The sequence below is a fragment of the Juglans regia genome, chromosome 2, assembly GCF_001411555.2.
Source record: "Juglans regia cultivar Chandler chromosome 2, Walnut 2.0, whole genome shotgun sequence".
NCBI lineage: Eukaryota > Viridiplantae > Streptophyta > Magnoliopsida > Fagales > Juglandaceae > Juglans > Juglans regia.
Window position 1 is genome coordinate 32,197,147 of NC_049902.1, and position 15,116 is coordinate 32,212,262.

Consider the following 15,116-nt stretch of genomic DNA (forward strand, 5'->3'; position numbering starts at 1 on the left):
GTATCTTCTGTGAGATCCCACTTCAATTCGGCCATGATAAGTTCTGTGTGGATAATGGAACTGTGGTTCACTCCTGACAATTATGATATTCGATATTGGTATTCTAATGTAAACAAAGTAATACGCACATAATTGGATTCTTAATTTCAATTTGTTAAAAAAAAAAAAAGAGAAGGAATACGCAGTCCGTAATGGTATACATTTGGTGTTTAGTTTGGGTAGTAGAGTATTCTGTGAATACTTTACTATTATTTATTATTTTATTATTATTATTTATCATTATTATTTACAGAATATTTGAAATCACCTCACTACTAGCAACCTTAATCAACTGAACGATCATAAGCGTGTAGTTCGACTGATGTTACCTCGACTCAAGGATGATAATTCCTATTCTTACTTGAGATGTAGTGAAATCTGACGTAGACCCGAATAACGGGAATCTTTTTCTGAGTACTAAAGTCTTTATGGGAGACTACGAACTCAGTCTGAAACAGGTACGTACTTTCCTAGTTTCTTTTTCGGTTATGGTGGGAGTCAAAGCCCATGGCACAGATATGTGTTCCAGACCGGCACAATTCGTGCCTTAATTATATGGACATCAATCTTAAAGTAGGAGTACTTCATACTGGGGTATAGTGCAAAATCCACTTTATCATGTTCGTCTTTGATAGATATTGTTCACAACAGGGGATCATCCAGAAGAAACTTGCCTATTTTGGTGAAATTTTTTTCTTTTTTAATCTGTGAGGATATGTACAAACTTGTCCTCTCTCTCTCTCTCTCTCTCTCTCTCTCTCTCTATATATATATATATATATATATGATCCCTACCATGAAATCTCAATTGAACAAGTCTCTTATACAAAACGACAGTTGCTGGGCATCTACGTATTATCCAATAATCCTTAAAAAAAGTATTATACACTTTGAAGTTCTATGTACTTTGACGGTCCTGCATTGGCTCTATGGTATCACCATCTTGCAAAACTTTATGGTCCCCCCCCACCCCCCAAATAAAAAAATAATAAATAAAGGCAAATACGTGCGATTTCTGTGCTCTCCCCAAGATAAGTAACAATCAAAGACAAGCGATTTCTAGATTCTATGTTCATAAAATTTGGAACTTGTTTGTTAACCATCATGAAGGAATCTCGATTGATATTAGATTCTGCAATTGATCCTGAAGATCATGCCACTGATGCAATCACCAATTGTGCCATTCCAGAAGAAGATCATGCTGTTGCCTACACGGACTCAAGGAGAAGATCATGCCCTTCATTCACAAAGGGGAGATCATACTCATGTAATTGATGATTTATTTAATTTTGTGAAGCAAGAACATGCACTTGCAAAAGAGCTTGATTCTAAAAGATAGATCAGTAGAACCAATATGAGCTATAGTACTAAAGTAAAACAGTATAACACGGGAAAAAATATCCAAATATGAGATTATTCTGAACGAAGAAGAGATCTACAGGCTGTGATACGCAACAGCGACAAAAAAGAAAACAATTAACAACAAAGAAAAGGCTGGGAACCAAACCACAAAGGTAAAACCGAGAAAATGCCTCTCTTAATTATACAGTACTAGAACGAAGCATGATAATTGACTTAATCCAGAACTTATCTCTATATACACAAAATCCATTGAGAGAAAAAGGTAATGAAACTTGATTGTGCAACAGAAACAATAGTTGAACGTAGAGATCATCTGTTCAAAGATGAATGGTTACGTTTTTTATGGCTGTAAGAGCAAGCTTTTGGAGAAAAAGAATATAGCAATGTTTTCAAAAGGGAGTTTCAATACATGCAGAGAATCTGAACCCGGTTCGGCTTGAACCATTTAAACTTCGAAGACTTAGCGAATCCCCGATTCCCTAAAACAGAGAGAGAGAGAGAGTGAGAGAGGCTATAACGCTCGAGGGCACTTTGTTGTCGTGGTTGTTGTTGCCTGCCTTGTAATGGAAGTGTTTTGGTGGTGTTATTTGCCTCGAAAAGGAGCTTCATGAATATCAAAACAGTGCACGTGTAAACCAGCACCCCAATATTTTCATGTCCCCATATATCGGAAACCCCTCAGTACAACTCTCTAAAAAGAAAGCAACTTTTATGTGTAAACTCTATGTCCATAAGAAACTTTTATGTGTAAACTCTATGCCCATACCTCATTTCCTTCTCGTAAACAGTTTGGCAATGTCACCCCCATTTAAACCGTCGGGTTCAATGAACCCTCCTTTGTTCTAAAGAAATACTTTAATCAAAAATGAATTGCATAAAAATAATTCAACAAATTGATGTGGCTTCACGTGGTTCATCAGACTGTAAAATTACTTTTATTATAAAGTAAATCTAACGGATCACATGAAACCACATTACTTTGTGTGATTACTTTTGTATAATCTCTTTGTGGCTATAGCAATCCTCTTGTTCTTATCCGTATCTCAGCAGATATATCATTCATAATAATGAGGCTACAAAAGCATACATATTGTGATATAATACCTTTCTCTTTCTCGCTAAATGCTGCATAAAATATATAGTACTTGCCTTTTTTTTTTTTTTGCATAAAATAGTCCTAGAGAAGTGGTTTATATATGTATCGGACAAGTGATCGATAACTTGAGGAATTTTCACTAGCGTATCGAAGGGACTTTTGTAATTGAGTGGCTACTCAATGTGTGAAGGGACAATTGTTATTGTAGCTAGATGCAAGCTGTGAGTACTTGGGTGAGAATGAGAGATAATAGCTACTACATTTTTCTGGCTGCTCTTTTTCTTATGCTTCTATCTTTTTCTACTACACTAAACAAAGTACTGCAGCTGCTATTTCAATAGCATCAAACTCACTCCAGGAATCCATGAGTCTACATGAGTCCTTGATCAGTCATGTAAACACATAATCTATTCATCAATTGCGAGACAAAAACTAAACAGACGAAACAATAAAGACCTGCAAATCTCGACAACCAAACATTCCTAACTACGATGTTGCAGGTGATATCTCGGTAAAGCTGAATGAAAAACCTGGTAGGGCCTTCAATAACACTTCAGTATGGAGGGCGACCAGTTGCCCAGTATGCCTCAGCTGGCAATTGAATGGAGTTGAGAAGATTAGGCTGTAAGCCATGAAAGAGAGGCACATTAGCATCTCCCAAAAGCTGCTGCTGCTGAGGTTGCTGCTGCTGCTGTAGCTGACCAACCGCACCTGGGGACCCAATTGTACCATCTTGCATTGGCACCTGAGTTTCCTCCTCTTCTAGAGGAAGCCTTTCATATGCAGCGTTACTAAAGGAGGCTGCCATGACCACAACCGGTCCAGATGCAATTAGCATCCCAACAACACTACCCCCCACCACCTGGCCTTGTCCTCCTGCCAAATATATAGTCAATCCTGTCGCAGCAGGTGGTGCTGGTGGTGGTAAGAACGACCCGGCTAGAGATAAGATCTCGAACCGACCGTGTAAAGTCACGATTGCACCGGGTGAGGCCGGCTGCCTGAGTGTCACATTAGTCACTGTGCCGGTCCCACTCATTATGCAGACCCCTCTCTGGCGTCTCCTTGCAAAGGTAGCGACACTCTCAACAATATCACACCCATCACCGATTTCCATTACATGGGTGCGTAGAGCATTGGCGCTGTCGCGTGTGATGATGATCGGTGGCTTGGGCTTGTTCTTGGATCCGGATGGCCTTCCACGAGGTCTCCTTGTGATCTCTCCTTCTCCAGGGGCCATGACGAGTTCGTTGCCTTCACTGGTATTGATGTCGTTGTTGCTGCTGCTGTTGTTTTCATCACGATCTCGTTTCTGGGGCCGGTTTAGGCCACTGCTTCCGCTTTGCTCATCTTCTGAATTTTGTTGTTGTTGGTGATGAAATTGCTGTTGTTGATGGTGGTGTAGATGAAGATCTCTTGTGTGGAAAGGAGGGGGAAGAGAATGGCCATGTGCTGAAACTGGATCCATTAGTTATTAAGTACTTTCTACCTTCTATTCTTATCTCAAAACCCTGATCACTTCCTTAATCTAGATAGAAACTAAGCACAATTAGACCAAGAAATGGAAAAAACAAGGAGTAAATTAAGGTTCTACAATTTCAAAAAGAAGAAAGAAAGTGGGAGCACAAGGGAATAAATAATAAGATGACTTCTGGGTGTTCCCCTTTAATTTTCTCGCTTTGTTGCTTGCTTTCTTGTTTCTTTATCTAGTTTAATGAACTATAAGTATTGCTAGCGCTTCAACGGAAAGGAGAGAACGAGTGGATTATTGGTGTCATCCACCGAATTCTCAGCGGAACTTACCATCTTTTAGGGGAGCTTTTGTGCGTGTGGCTTTAGTTTCACCTGGTGGTCTTGTTGAGAGTTTTGGGAGAGATGAAGATCGGGAAAAGGATAAGTTTGGGGTTCTGATCTTGTTCTAGGGGATAGTGTTGGGTTAGGGTTAGATTGACAAAATAGATCAGAGATGGGTTTGGTTTCGGTAAGACTGCGTGCTCATGGGCGGTGGATGGGTCCCCACATCTCTCTCTCTCTCTCTCTCTCTCTCTCTCCTTTGTCTGATCTTTAATTCAACACTCCACGTTCTCTCTCTTTCTTGCATATATATCAGATCCAGCGAGAGGAAATTAATTTTTTAAGCTTTCTTAACTTCGCATGGTCCTAATTAAGTCAAGTCCCAATTACAATCTCCAAGCTCATTTGAACTTCAGCTTATAAATCTCCTGCTTCGATCTTACAAATATGGTCACAATATTTTCTCACTATAACAAAATTATTTATTTACGATTAATTAATTTTAACGAAATAATTATTTATAATTAAAATTAATTACGAATAATCTTTTAATTATAATAAATTAATTACATAATTCTATTTTTCTTGAAGCGATCTATGCTCGCGCGCTAAGTTCCAAATCTCATCATCCTAATTCCCCCTCCTCTTTACCTCGTTAATTTGTTTTTTGTTATCCACGTAGGATTCTATGTTTTAAGATATGTACAAATGCTTTGTTCCAAAAACTCATAAACGAGCTATATATTTAATGCATGTTTGCAACAACTCTTAGATTAATTATTGTTTAATTAATTATAACATGAGTACTGATCAAGAACTTTTAACAACATATGAAAAATCTGCCTAGCTGTAACCTTATAATTAGGACCACATGATGATCACTTAGCTAGTAATTTACAAAGCAAAAGTACTAATATTAATGAAGAGATCAAAACAGTAGAATTGAAACAGGTTTTAAAAACGTACGTACGTACGTACATAGGAAACACATGATATATACAGTGGTCGTTAGGTAATTTAAACAGGAACATTGCTACACAACCTCCACCACACTCTATACTTCATATTTTTTTAAATTTTTAATATTTTTTTTAATATTTTTTTTGAGTTTATTGTTTTTAAATTATTTCAAATTTTTTATTCATTATTCATATAATAAATATTTAATAAAAGAAAAAAATAATAAAAATTAAAAATAATGTGAAATATGGAGTGTTAAGAGGTTGTGAAGATTTTTTGTTTAAACAGGGTAGAAGTGCGTGCTTCAATTTTCTGGATGCCCCCACATGCTGATCCACTTGTGTCTTAAACCTCAACGTTATGGTCCACATGCTTTTGTAAGCAAAGAGACACGTGTTTGTCCCCCCGCTCTTTTCGGGTCTATTCCTGATCTATATATATATATCTTGGGTTCGGTTGCCCTCGGTTAGAGTTATACTAGTCATGGTCCATGGACCCCCAAGTACTGAAATTCTCGTCGGCTATTGGTTGGTAGCTAGCTAGGGCAATGCATCATGGTATACGGAGCGTACATGACCAAAGGGGCGGGAAGAGCTAGCGAATCTAGGTCAGTCAGTCAGTCATGACCTTGTCGCCTTTAATTTGTAGTACTTAAAGTTCACACAACGGGTCATCCAAGGGGGCCAAAATTGCGTTCTTTGAATTGGTCCATTTTATAATAAAGAGAAATGAGATTTTCAATTTTTTTAAATTTTTATGTAAAATATAATAAATAATTTATTTTTTTAATTTTAAAATAATAATAATATTAAAAAATAATATTATAATAATATTTTATTCTATTTTCAATTTTTAACTTTTATCTCAATTTATTTTATTTCAACTTATTATCCAAACGTACCTTAAAGTATTGGAGTATGCAAATGTTACATAATTTTATTTTTAAAATTAAGTAAATATGAGATTTACGTAAAAAGATTAATTTTTTAATAATGATCTTGATCTACTTTTTTTTAAAAAAAGATTGCACAGTAATTACACACTCTACGACTATATCTAGCATTATTCAAAACTGTATTTATTGAAACAACCCCAAAAATGTTGGTATCTTATAATTATAAAGAGTTATATATGCTATCCAGCAGCCTATATTGCACACCACATCTATTTTAATTTTTTTTAATTTTTGTTTAACTAATTGAGTTCTTTTACTCATCATTCATACAATATATACTTGTTAAGGAAAAATAAATAAAAGTATGTGTGTGGTGTAAAAATGATTAGTAGAATTTTTCTATAAATATTATTAAACAAATTGTTATCACTACATATTCACATTTCTTGAGCGATTATATATTCACATTTAATTATGTCCCCTCCAGTCGTGTGTTGCCACGCGAGCCACAAAAATAAGCATTAATATTCGTCATCGTAGGCATTGGGATTAAGAATAATAATACGGACACGTACATGAACTATTTTACAATCAGCCAAAATCATGATCATAGTATTATTTTATTAAAAAATACAGATTGAGATTTTTTTTTCTTAATTTCTAGTTTTTTATATGATTAAAAATTCAAATTTGGCAAAGCCGATTCTATTTTGTAAAATAGTTCCCATATATGATCCCTAGTATCGTCTCTAATTTGGAAAACGATCATAATTTGTTTCCAAATGATTACGTACTCTTGTCATGTACTTCACCCAAAGAGACATTATATATATTTTTTATGTCGTTAACCATATCGATCTGCAATCGTTAACTCATGTCATTAACGTTACTCATGATCAGCAACATCTAGTGCTACCATGCACAAGGCCGTGCTATCCCTTTTGGGGTTCAGTAAGAGTTGTTTGGTACGGGGGCGGGCCGGGCACCTTGACTTAAGCCTGTGTCTCACTTAACAGGATCAATCTGCCTCAAGCCTAAGTACATTGATCTTCAAAAGAATCAAAACTGAATGTCGATTAAAAACCTATATATATATATATCTGAATGATGATGCCAAATGTAGCTTAAAACCACTTATAGAGAGAGGGAGAGCATATGAAATATACATCAATAGTTCTATATACAGTCGCCTCGCGTAGTCGGCTGTGCAGTCGTCTGACGTGGCGTCATGCCACGTCAGCCTTTAAAAAAATTAAAAAAAAAAAAAAAACGAAATGAAACGAAAATGAAAAGCGGAGCTGGGTCAGTTCATTTCGTTTCCCGCTCGTGGTTCTTCGTGTATGCGCCGGGCGATTTGGAGAAACAGAAGCCATTGATTCTTCGTGTATGCTGGAGCGAGTTTGGTCTGCAGATTGAAACCCAGAGATCGTCGGTGGGTGCGTTGGGCTGGGTCACGGCCGGTCTGCGTTGGGCTGGGTCAGGTTCGTGGGCTTCGTTTGGGTCCGTTTCGTGGGCTTCAGCGGGTCAGTTTCGTGGGCTTCGACGGGTCAGGTTCGTGGGCTTTGGCGGGTCAGGTTCGTGGGCCATCATCTCGGGTCAGCTGTGGGCGAGCGTTTCGGGTCAGCGACGTGGGTCGGTTTGACGGTCATCTTCGTCCCCATTCCGTCGCACTGTGGGTCAACTTCATCTCTACTTTGATCTGGAATTCTGCCATTTATTTGATTAAATGTTGTGGTCACTGACATGAAGCAAGGATTTAGTTTGCTTATTTTTTTTCTTCTGTGATTTAGGTGATTTTTTTCTTCCATAGATTAGTTTTTTTGTTCACAGCACGTTATGATTTAGGTGATTTTTTTCTTCCATAAATTAGTTTTTTTGTTCACAGCACGTTATGATTTAGGTGATTTTTTTCTGTTGTAATTTAGTTAATTTTTTCCTTACACAACCTGTTATGATTTAGATTTGATATTGTTAAATTCAAAATTTTTGCATTGCATAGAGTTGTTTATGTGAAAATTTGTTAGCTGAACAATTAATTTAGTGGTTAAATATTAATATTGTGGTTTAAATATTATGGTTTAGTTGTCGTTAAATATACAACAGGAAACATCAATAATTTTGTGTATGAAATTGTTTTCTGCATTTTACTTGGGGATTATATTTTCTATAGAAAAATCTAAATTAAAGCATCATGCAAAAGAAACAAAACCAACTCTATCATAATATGAGCTGGAGATGAAATACACTGATAATAAATGCCGGAAAAAGGAGGCCCAGATTTATTTTTGGAGGAGCTTAAGATTATTAATTAAGGAGATGGAAATAGAATAACTAATCACTGATCCCAATTTGGAGAGAAAAGTCAATGAGTGGCTGTGACTACCTTTGGGAGTCAAATGATATCTTTGAATTTAATGTTTCCTTAATGGATTATGAGACGAGATTTTGGATGTTCGTGTTATACGAGTCAAATTTGTCCCTCCATTGATTCCCACGTGTGCAACTCCATCATCCATACATATAATTTGTGTTGCAGAATTCCAATGGTCAATGTAATTGTTATTAAAAAAATTATAATGTGGTACGTTAAATTCTAAAATTGATTTTACAACTTCTCAAAATTTAGTTGAGAAGAAAGGCATCAATCATCTCCATCATGTATAAACAGTATTTGATGCTAATATTGAACAACTTAGTCTTTTGGTTGATGCTAATATTGATGATAAAAATATTTCATGCTAATATTTTTATCATTTTTTTTTTTGTTGAAAGCAGTATGTACAATATTAGTCTTCTGGTTGATTGAAGTAATTTTCTTGATAACTTATCAAAGACTGATCTTGGATATTGAACAACTTGTATAGGGCATGGGAAAAGGAGAAGAACACCAATTTCCGCTAACACCATCTAACTCAAATCCGTCAAATTCAGTATGTTGTTTCATAATTAAGAAAATTAATTGTTACTTTATGTTTAACATTATAATTATTAATATTATTATTATTTTGTTAGGACATCCCTCAAACTGGTATACTAAACTATCAAAATTACATGCACGGTTATTTTGGACCAGTGCCTGCATGGCCACCAGCTTTCTTGCCATATCCAGATAGGACCAATAATCCAAGCAACATGCAGGTGATTTTTCAACTCCTTTATTGTTTTTTAGTTATAAGATAATAATTTCTTAAACAAATTAAATGTTTTAGTTTTTTTGTTTTAAGCTAAACGTTGGTTACCCATTTCAATTTGGGATGGGACCTCCGAGGCCATTTATCGGTACAAGCTCTGGAACGAGCGCAGAAGTTGGTACTGTTGGTACTGAAGAAGATAGACCCGATTGTCTGCAAACTGAAGCGCCATGTACTTCTGCTAGACCAGATGAACGGGAAACTGACGATGGCACTACTGGTACACCAACTGACGATGGCACTACTGGTACACCTTAGGTAGTGCCATCGTCGGATGGTGATGATATCGTTGAGGAACCAAAGTCGGGGATGGAGTTCAATTCATTTGAAGAGTTGTTCAGCTATTATAAGCATTATGGTAAAAAATGTGGGTTTGGGGTGATGACACAAAGGAGTGAGAGGTCAGAGGATCAGAGTGTCAGATATGTCACCCTTGGTTGTGCACGGGGAGGGAAGGCCCGAAATAAGAGTTCTAATCTCGCCAACCCACGTCCGACGGGAAAAACGGACTGTAAGGCAAGGATTAATGCCTTAAGAGTTGAGGGAAAGATGCGGTTGACAACAGTCCATAATACACATAATCACGGTCTGAGCCCAATGAAATCCCGCTTCTTTCGATGTAACAGAGAAGTGAGTGACTCTGTTAAAAGAGTCCTAGACACAAACGATTTAGCTGGGATCTGACTGAATAAGAGTTACGGCTCTCTTGTCGTTGGCGCAGGTGGCTTTGAGAACTTGCCATTTTTAGAAAAGGATTGTCGCAATTACATCGACAAAGCACGACATCTACGACTTGGCGCAGGTGGTGCTGGAGCACTTCAAGATTATTTTATGAGGATGCAGTACAAGAGTAATGGATTTTTTTCATTGATGGATTTAGACGATGAAGGAAGGTTAAAAAATGTTTTTTGGGCAGATCCACGTAGTCGGGCAGCCTACCAGTATTTTGGTGACGTAGTTACATTCGACACCACATACCTGACGAATAGGTATGGGATGCCATTTGCACCATTTGTTGGTGTAAACCATCACGGGCAGTCGATTCTTTTGGGAGCTGGGTTAATTTCCAGTGAGGACACTGAGACTTTTACATGGTTATTTCAAACCTGGTTGCAGTGTATGGACGGTATAGCTCCAAAGGCTATTATTACTGATCAAGACAGAGCAATGAAAAATGCAATTGCTACTGTCTTTCCAGAAACTCGACATAGATTATGCCTATGGCATATACTGAAGAAAGTACCTGAGAAGCTTGGGTCATATGCTGCATACAGAAGTGGGCTGAAAACTCAACTAATGAAATGTGTGTACGACACACAAACTATTGAGGAGTTTGAGAAATGTTGGGCCGAGTTTCTTAACACATATGACTTACATGAGAATCCATGGTTGAAAAGTTTATATGTAGAACGTGAGCATTGGGTACCGGTTTTCCTGAAAGAGCACTTTTGGGCTGGAATGAGTACAACCCAACGCAGCGAGAGTATGAATGCTTTTTTTGATGGTTATGTGCATTCAAAAACAAACTTGAAGGAGTTTGTCGACCAGTTTGACAGTGCGCTGAAGAAGAAAATTGAGAATGAAAATCATGCAGAATTCCAATCACTTAGCCAGGTCATTCCCTGTGTATCGAGATCTCCAATTGAAAAGAAATTCCAAGAGTTGTATACTAACGCTAAATTTAGAGAAGTGCAGCAGCAAGTAATAGGTGTGCTTGATTTGGATCCATGTCTACGTACATCAGATGGTGTAATGAAGAGTTATTTGGTAGAAGACGAAATTCGTATTGAGGAGTTCAGTAAAATGGTTACATATTCAGTGGACTTTAATGAATAAGACTGCAATGCTAAGTGTTCATGTGGGTTGTTTCAGATGAGGGGGATACTGTGTAGGCATATTTTGGCTGTATTCAAATGTAACGGTATAAAATCATTGCCAAATCGGTACATTTTAGACCGATGGAAAAAGGACATTAAGAGGCGATACACGTTAATCCGCAGTAGCTATGACGCAGGGGATCAGAGGCCTAATGGTAATAGATATTCCATTTTGTTGAATATGTGTTATGGGATGATTACATATGCGGCGGATTCTAAAGAGCAATTCGATGATGCAAAGAAGAGGATACATGAGATGACTGAATGTTATCGCGAGCAAACACGCAACAGATCTTTGACCCAAACAGGTTTAAAGTCTATTTATCTTGTTTACTTCTTTATAAGTACTTAATTCCTACTTATGAATGAAGAAAGAAAATTACTTAATTTTTTGTTGTTTAATGATGTCATATTTAATTAGTTCTTTGCCCATAACAGACTCGAATGCTGGTTACATGACACTGGACACAACTGCAATTGCTGGTTCACAACAAGTCAAGAGTCCACTTGTTGTCAAAGGGAAAGGAAGACCCCCATCTCTGAGAAGAGCATCCAGGATGGAGACAGACATACGAAAGGTGAAAGCCAAACAGAAGAAAGCCCAAGCCAGAGGGAAAGCCAAACAGGTGAATGTTTTAACATTGGGAGAATTAAAAATATTTATTTGATTCCTTTAACGTGTGAATGTCTTGTACTTTTATAATGTAAACTTAGAAAAAGTTTCTTTAATTGTTACGTTATTGTTAGGGAGATGTGAGTTCCAATGTTGGAGATACACTAGCCATTGGCACGCGTAGGAATTTATTTGGGCAATCAGAAGTGGATATCACCTACCCTGGAGAAGTGCAGGTATCAAAAATACCTCTATTTATAAGCCAAACAATTATTTTCGTAAGTTGAAATGGTAACTTTTCATTCCTTTACAATTTACTAAGTATTTTGTTATTTATAAACAGACTGTTATAGACAGCTCAGTAGTTCACAGTAGTGGAATCGAACACAGAGAAACAGTGATGGGTAGCCAAGAAAGTGTAATGTTTCTAAACTCTACACAATTTAATTGTAATATTTAAATGACATTCATATTTTCATATTGATCGTAACAGATTTTTTTGGGTTCAATGGCGCACGACCGGACCTCCCTGGATTGTGATGGATCACAACCAGCGCAAGAAGTTGACCATTAGTGACTCTGCAAGCTTTATAAGATACACAAGGTATTACAATGTAATTTATGAGCCATATCAAAAATCAATTGCTCTTGATTGTTGCTTGGTGTAGTGTAGTAGTTATTAAAAAGAATTTTAATAACTTCATAGAGGCTTCTGAGTGTAATAACTTGGTGCCGTAGGATTTTTAAAAAAGAATTTTAAAAAGAATTGTTGTGATACCATCTGGATTGTTGCTTGGTGTAGGCTCAGTAGTCATGCTTTTTTATCAAGATTTTCTCTTCTTGATCCAAGACTATATAGTATATTTTCCAGTAGGAGTGCTTTTGATGGTGTAGAGAATCCATGAGTGAACTCAAGCGATGGACTTGGTTACTTTGAGTTTCTCCACGTAGGCATTTTATGTAATTTGATTTTGGTGGAGTGTTAGCATTAATTACTCCAAGTTACATTAAGTTGATCAATTCATGTTCTGTACAACGCAGCCTTAGTTTTTGGTGCTAAAAAGAAGTCAATAATTTTATTTTATGATGATAAATGGCTTGATTGCAGAAATGCCTTGGAAAAGGATTGAGTTTGCTAGATGTGATCCTAATTCTAGATGGGGTTCTATGCGAGCTGCAATGGGACATCCAGAACTTTTGAGTTGAGTCATGTTGCTCTTGGGAATGAGGATTGCGGGAATAAGAATAATCAAGGTTTCCCACGTGTGTCTTATGGTGGCATCGACTTGTATTTATTTTGTAAGAAGAAATGTAGGTTGGTGTTATTTGATGAGTTTTTGTAAGTATTTTGTAAGAAGGAAGGTATAAATGTATTGACTAAGTATTTTGATTTTTATCTTGTAAGTATGAAGGTTGGTGATTAAATTTTGTGTAATTTTGTTATATTCACATAGCTTAAGAGGTGATACTATTTCACATTATTTTTGGATGGATGTGCAGATTTTTATCTTGTAAGTATGAAGGTTGGTGATTAAATTTTGTGTAATCTTGTTATATTCACATAGCTTCAAAAGTGATACTATTTCACATTATTTTTGGATGGGTGTGCAGATTTTTATTGTTACTTATATTAATATTAGTAGAGTTCCAAGATTTGAGCAAGTCCCTAATTGCCAAATGGTCAATTGGAGAACTTTCTTTAGTTGCTGCAGATTTGCGTTGGTTGTATTTATTTAGTAGTTGGCCAACCAGTGCAGGTGGCATTTTCAATTGGCAAATGGTCATTCACGTACATTGCTAATGAAGTGTAAGGATTGTTTTAGGTATTCTTCACTTTTTCTCAAATGACGTGAATGAAATTGCTATCATTCTTCACTTTTGAATGTCCTTGCCATGGAGCTTGATCTATCTATGCAAACTCACTGTCTATGCAAACTCACTGTCATGAGCATGGATCTCCAAGACAAGAGAAGCGGGAAATAATTACAGTTCTTTAAATAATATAAAAAAAAACAACTAAATTTGAGAATAATTTAACTTCAAAAAAATTAAATAACTTATAACACCTTATATTAATTATACAAATCTAATTATACAAATTAAATAACTTATAACACCTTAAATAATACTTAACTAATAAATCAGTTTTGTAGATAACTAATAACAGTTAACAACTAATAACACTTAAACTAAAGATTTAAACTAAAGATTTACAGCACTAAATAAGTAATATATAACACTAAATAACTAATAACACTTAACCTACAACTTCCGAATATTTAAATGTAACATAAACCACTACCAAAGGTATAAATAGCAAAAAATAATTACAAAAACACCAAAGTACAGACGGGATAACATGCGTGAACGCCTTAGGGCAGCTTCTCTCTCAAGAAGCACCGACTCCGGATCTCCTCCGATATACTATATAGCACCAACTCTATCTTCTTGATGTCATCCACTATCTTAAGGAGCTCAGTTACTTTATTTTCGATATCGCTGAGTCTCTTTTGGAGCTCTTCCTCGGTTTTCCTTGACACTAAATTTTTTCTTTCTTCTAGCTTTATGTCTTGCTCACTATCTACCCACTTGAAATAATTACAGTGTGGTAATCCCTAATATTTGCACAGAAAATCAATTCAAATGTTAGATACGTAATATTACTCAATTCATTGTACTTATATCAAAAAGTAAGTCCTGTAGCTACCTTCGTGTTGTACTTTGAACACCCTAAGAAGGGTCGTCCAGGATTTGCCTTAGTATTTGAGTATCTCAAATTAGCTTCAACGTCACAGAAGCACAAGGGCTTTGCCGCAGTACGTTTGCCAACGGATGAAGAAGACAGTGATGATGACGACATTCTAACATGAACCTAAATAACTAATTACAGAAAGCCACACATATAAAAAAGACACACATACAGGGAAGCACTGAAAAAAAAGCACGACCCTTCTTATTTGAAATAAAATTCCCTCCATTCTGTCACACGACTTTTATGGAGTTCTTAACCATTCAATGGATTCTTGTTTCTAAAAGCAGTGGCAACAAGTCAAACAAAGTCTTTTCCAACACTAAAACAAGAGGCAAAAGGACAGAGATTCCCCTCATGCACTGATTGTAAAAGCATACCAAATAAAATAAAATTTGAATGCCTTAAGAGTGGTTTGAGGGTCTAGTATCATAGCAACCAGCAATCATGCCTCTAGTCTTTTCCTACAACCAAAACTGAAAAAGTTTCTCAAACCACTCTGCACCTGCAGAAGAATCTAATTGTGCAGATGCAGAGTGC

At 36.4% G+C, this 15,116-nt stretch overlaps 2 protein-coding genes across 2 annotated transcripts; one reads left to right on the forward strand and one right to left on the reverse strand.

Moving 5' to 3' along the window:
• Window positions 1-2,663: 2,663 nt before the first annotated feature.
• On the reverse strand, window positions 2,664-4,526 carry LOC109010953 (AT-hook motif nuclear-localized protein 24). Its single transcript, XM_018991937.2, has 2 exons — window positions 4,301-4,526; window positions 2,664-4,025 (listed from the first exon to the last, which is right to left on the reverse strand). The coding sequence occupies exon 2, from the start codon at window positions 3,963-3,965 to the stop codon at window positions 3,051-3,053; it is 915 nt and encodes a 304-aa protein (XP_018847482.1). The 5' UTR covers window positions 3,966-4,025; window positions 4,301-4,526; the 3' UTR covers window positions 2,664-3,050.
• Window positions 4,527-9,646: 5,120 nt separating this feature from the next.
• LOC118347704 (protein FAR-RED ELONGATED HYPOCOTYL 3-like) lies at window positions 9,647-13,028 on the forward strand. The gene is made up of 8 exons (XM_035687741.1): window positions 9,647-9,956; window positions 10,059-10,291; window positions 10,454-11,143; window positions 11,210-11,522; window positions 11,653-11,840; window positions 11,962-12,063; window positions 12,171-12,245; window positions 12,936-13,028. Exons 1-8 carry the CDS (start codon window positions 9,647-9,649, stop codon window positions 13,026-13,028), a joined length of 2,004 nt encoding a protein of 667 aa, XP_035543634.1.
• Window positions 13,029-15,116: the final 2,088 nt, after the last annotated feature.

What these genes read in the sequence shown, in the direction of transcription:
- LOC109010953 (XM_018991937.2), bottom strand. Translation starts at nt 3,965, where the DNA reads ATGGATCCAGTTTCAGCACATGGCCATTCTCTTCCCCCTCCTTTCCAC.
- LOC118347704 (XM_035687741.1), top strand. Translation starts at nt 9,647, where the DNA reads ATGGAGTTCAATTCATTTGAAGAGTTGTTCAGCTATTATAAGCATTAT. An exon ending in TTGAGGAGTTCAGTAAAATG is followed by an intron (nt 11,144 to 11,209) that starts GTTACATATTCA and finishes GGGTTGTTTCAG; the next exon opens with ATGAGGGGGATACTGTGTAG. An exon ending in CAGATCTTTGACCCAAACAG is followed by an intron (nt 11,523 to 11,652) that starts GTTTAAAGTCTA and finishes TGCCCATAACAG; the next exon opens with ACTCGAATGCTGGTTACATG.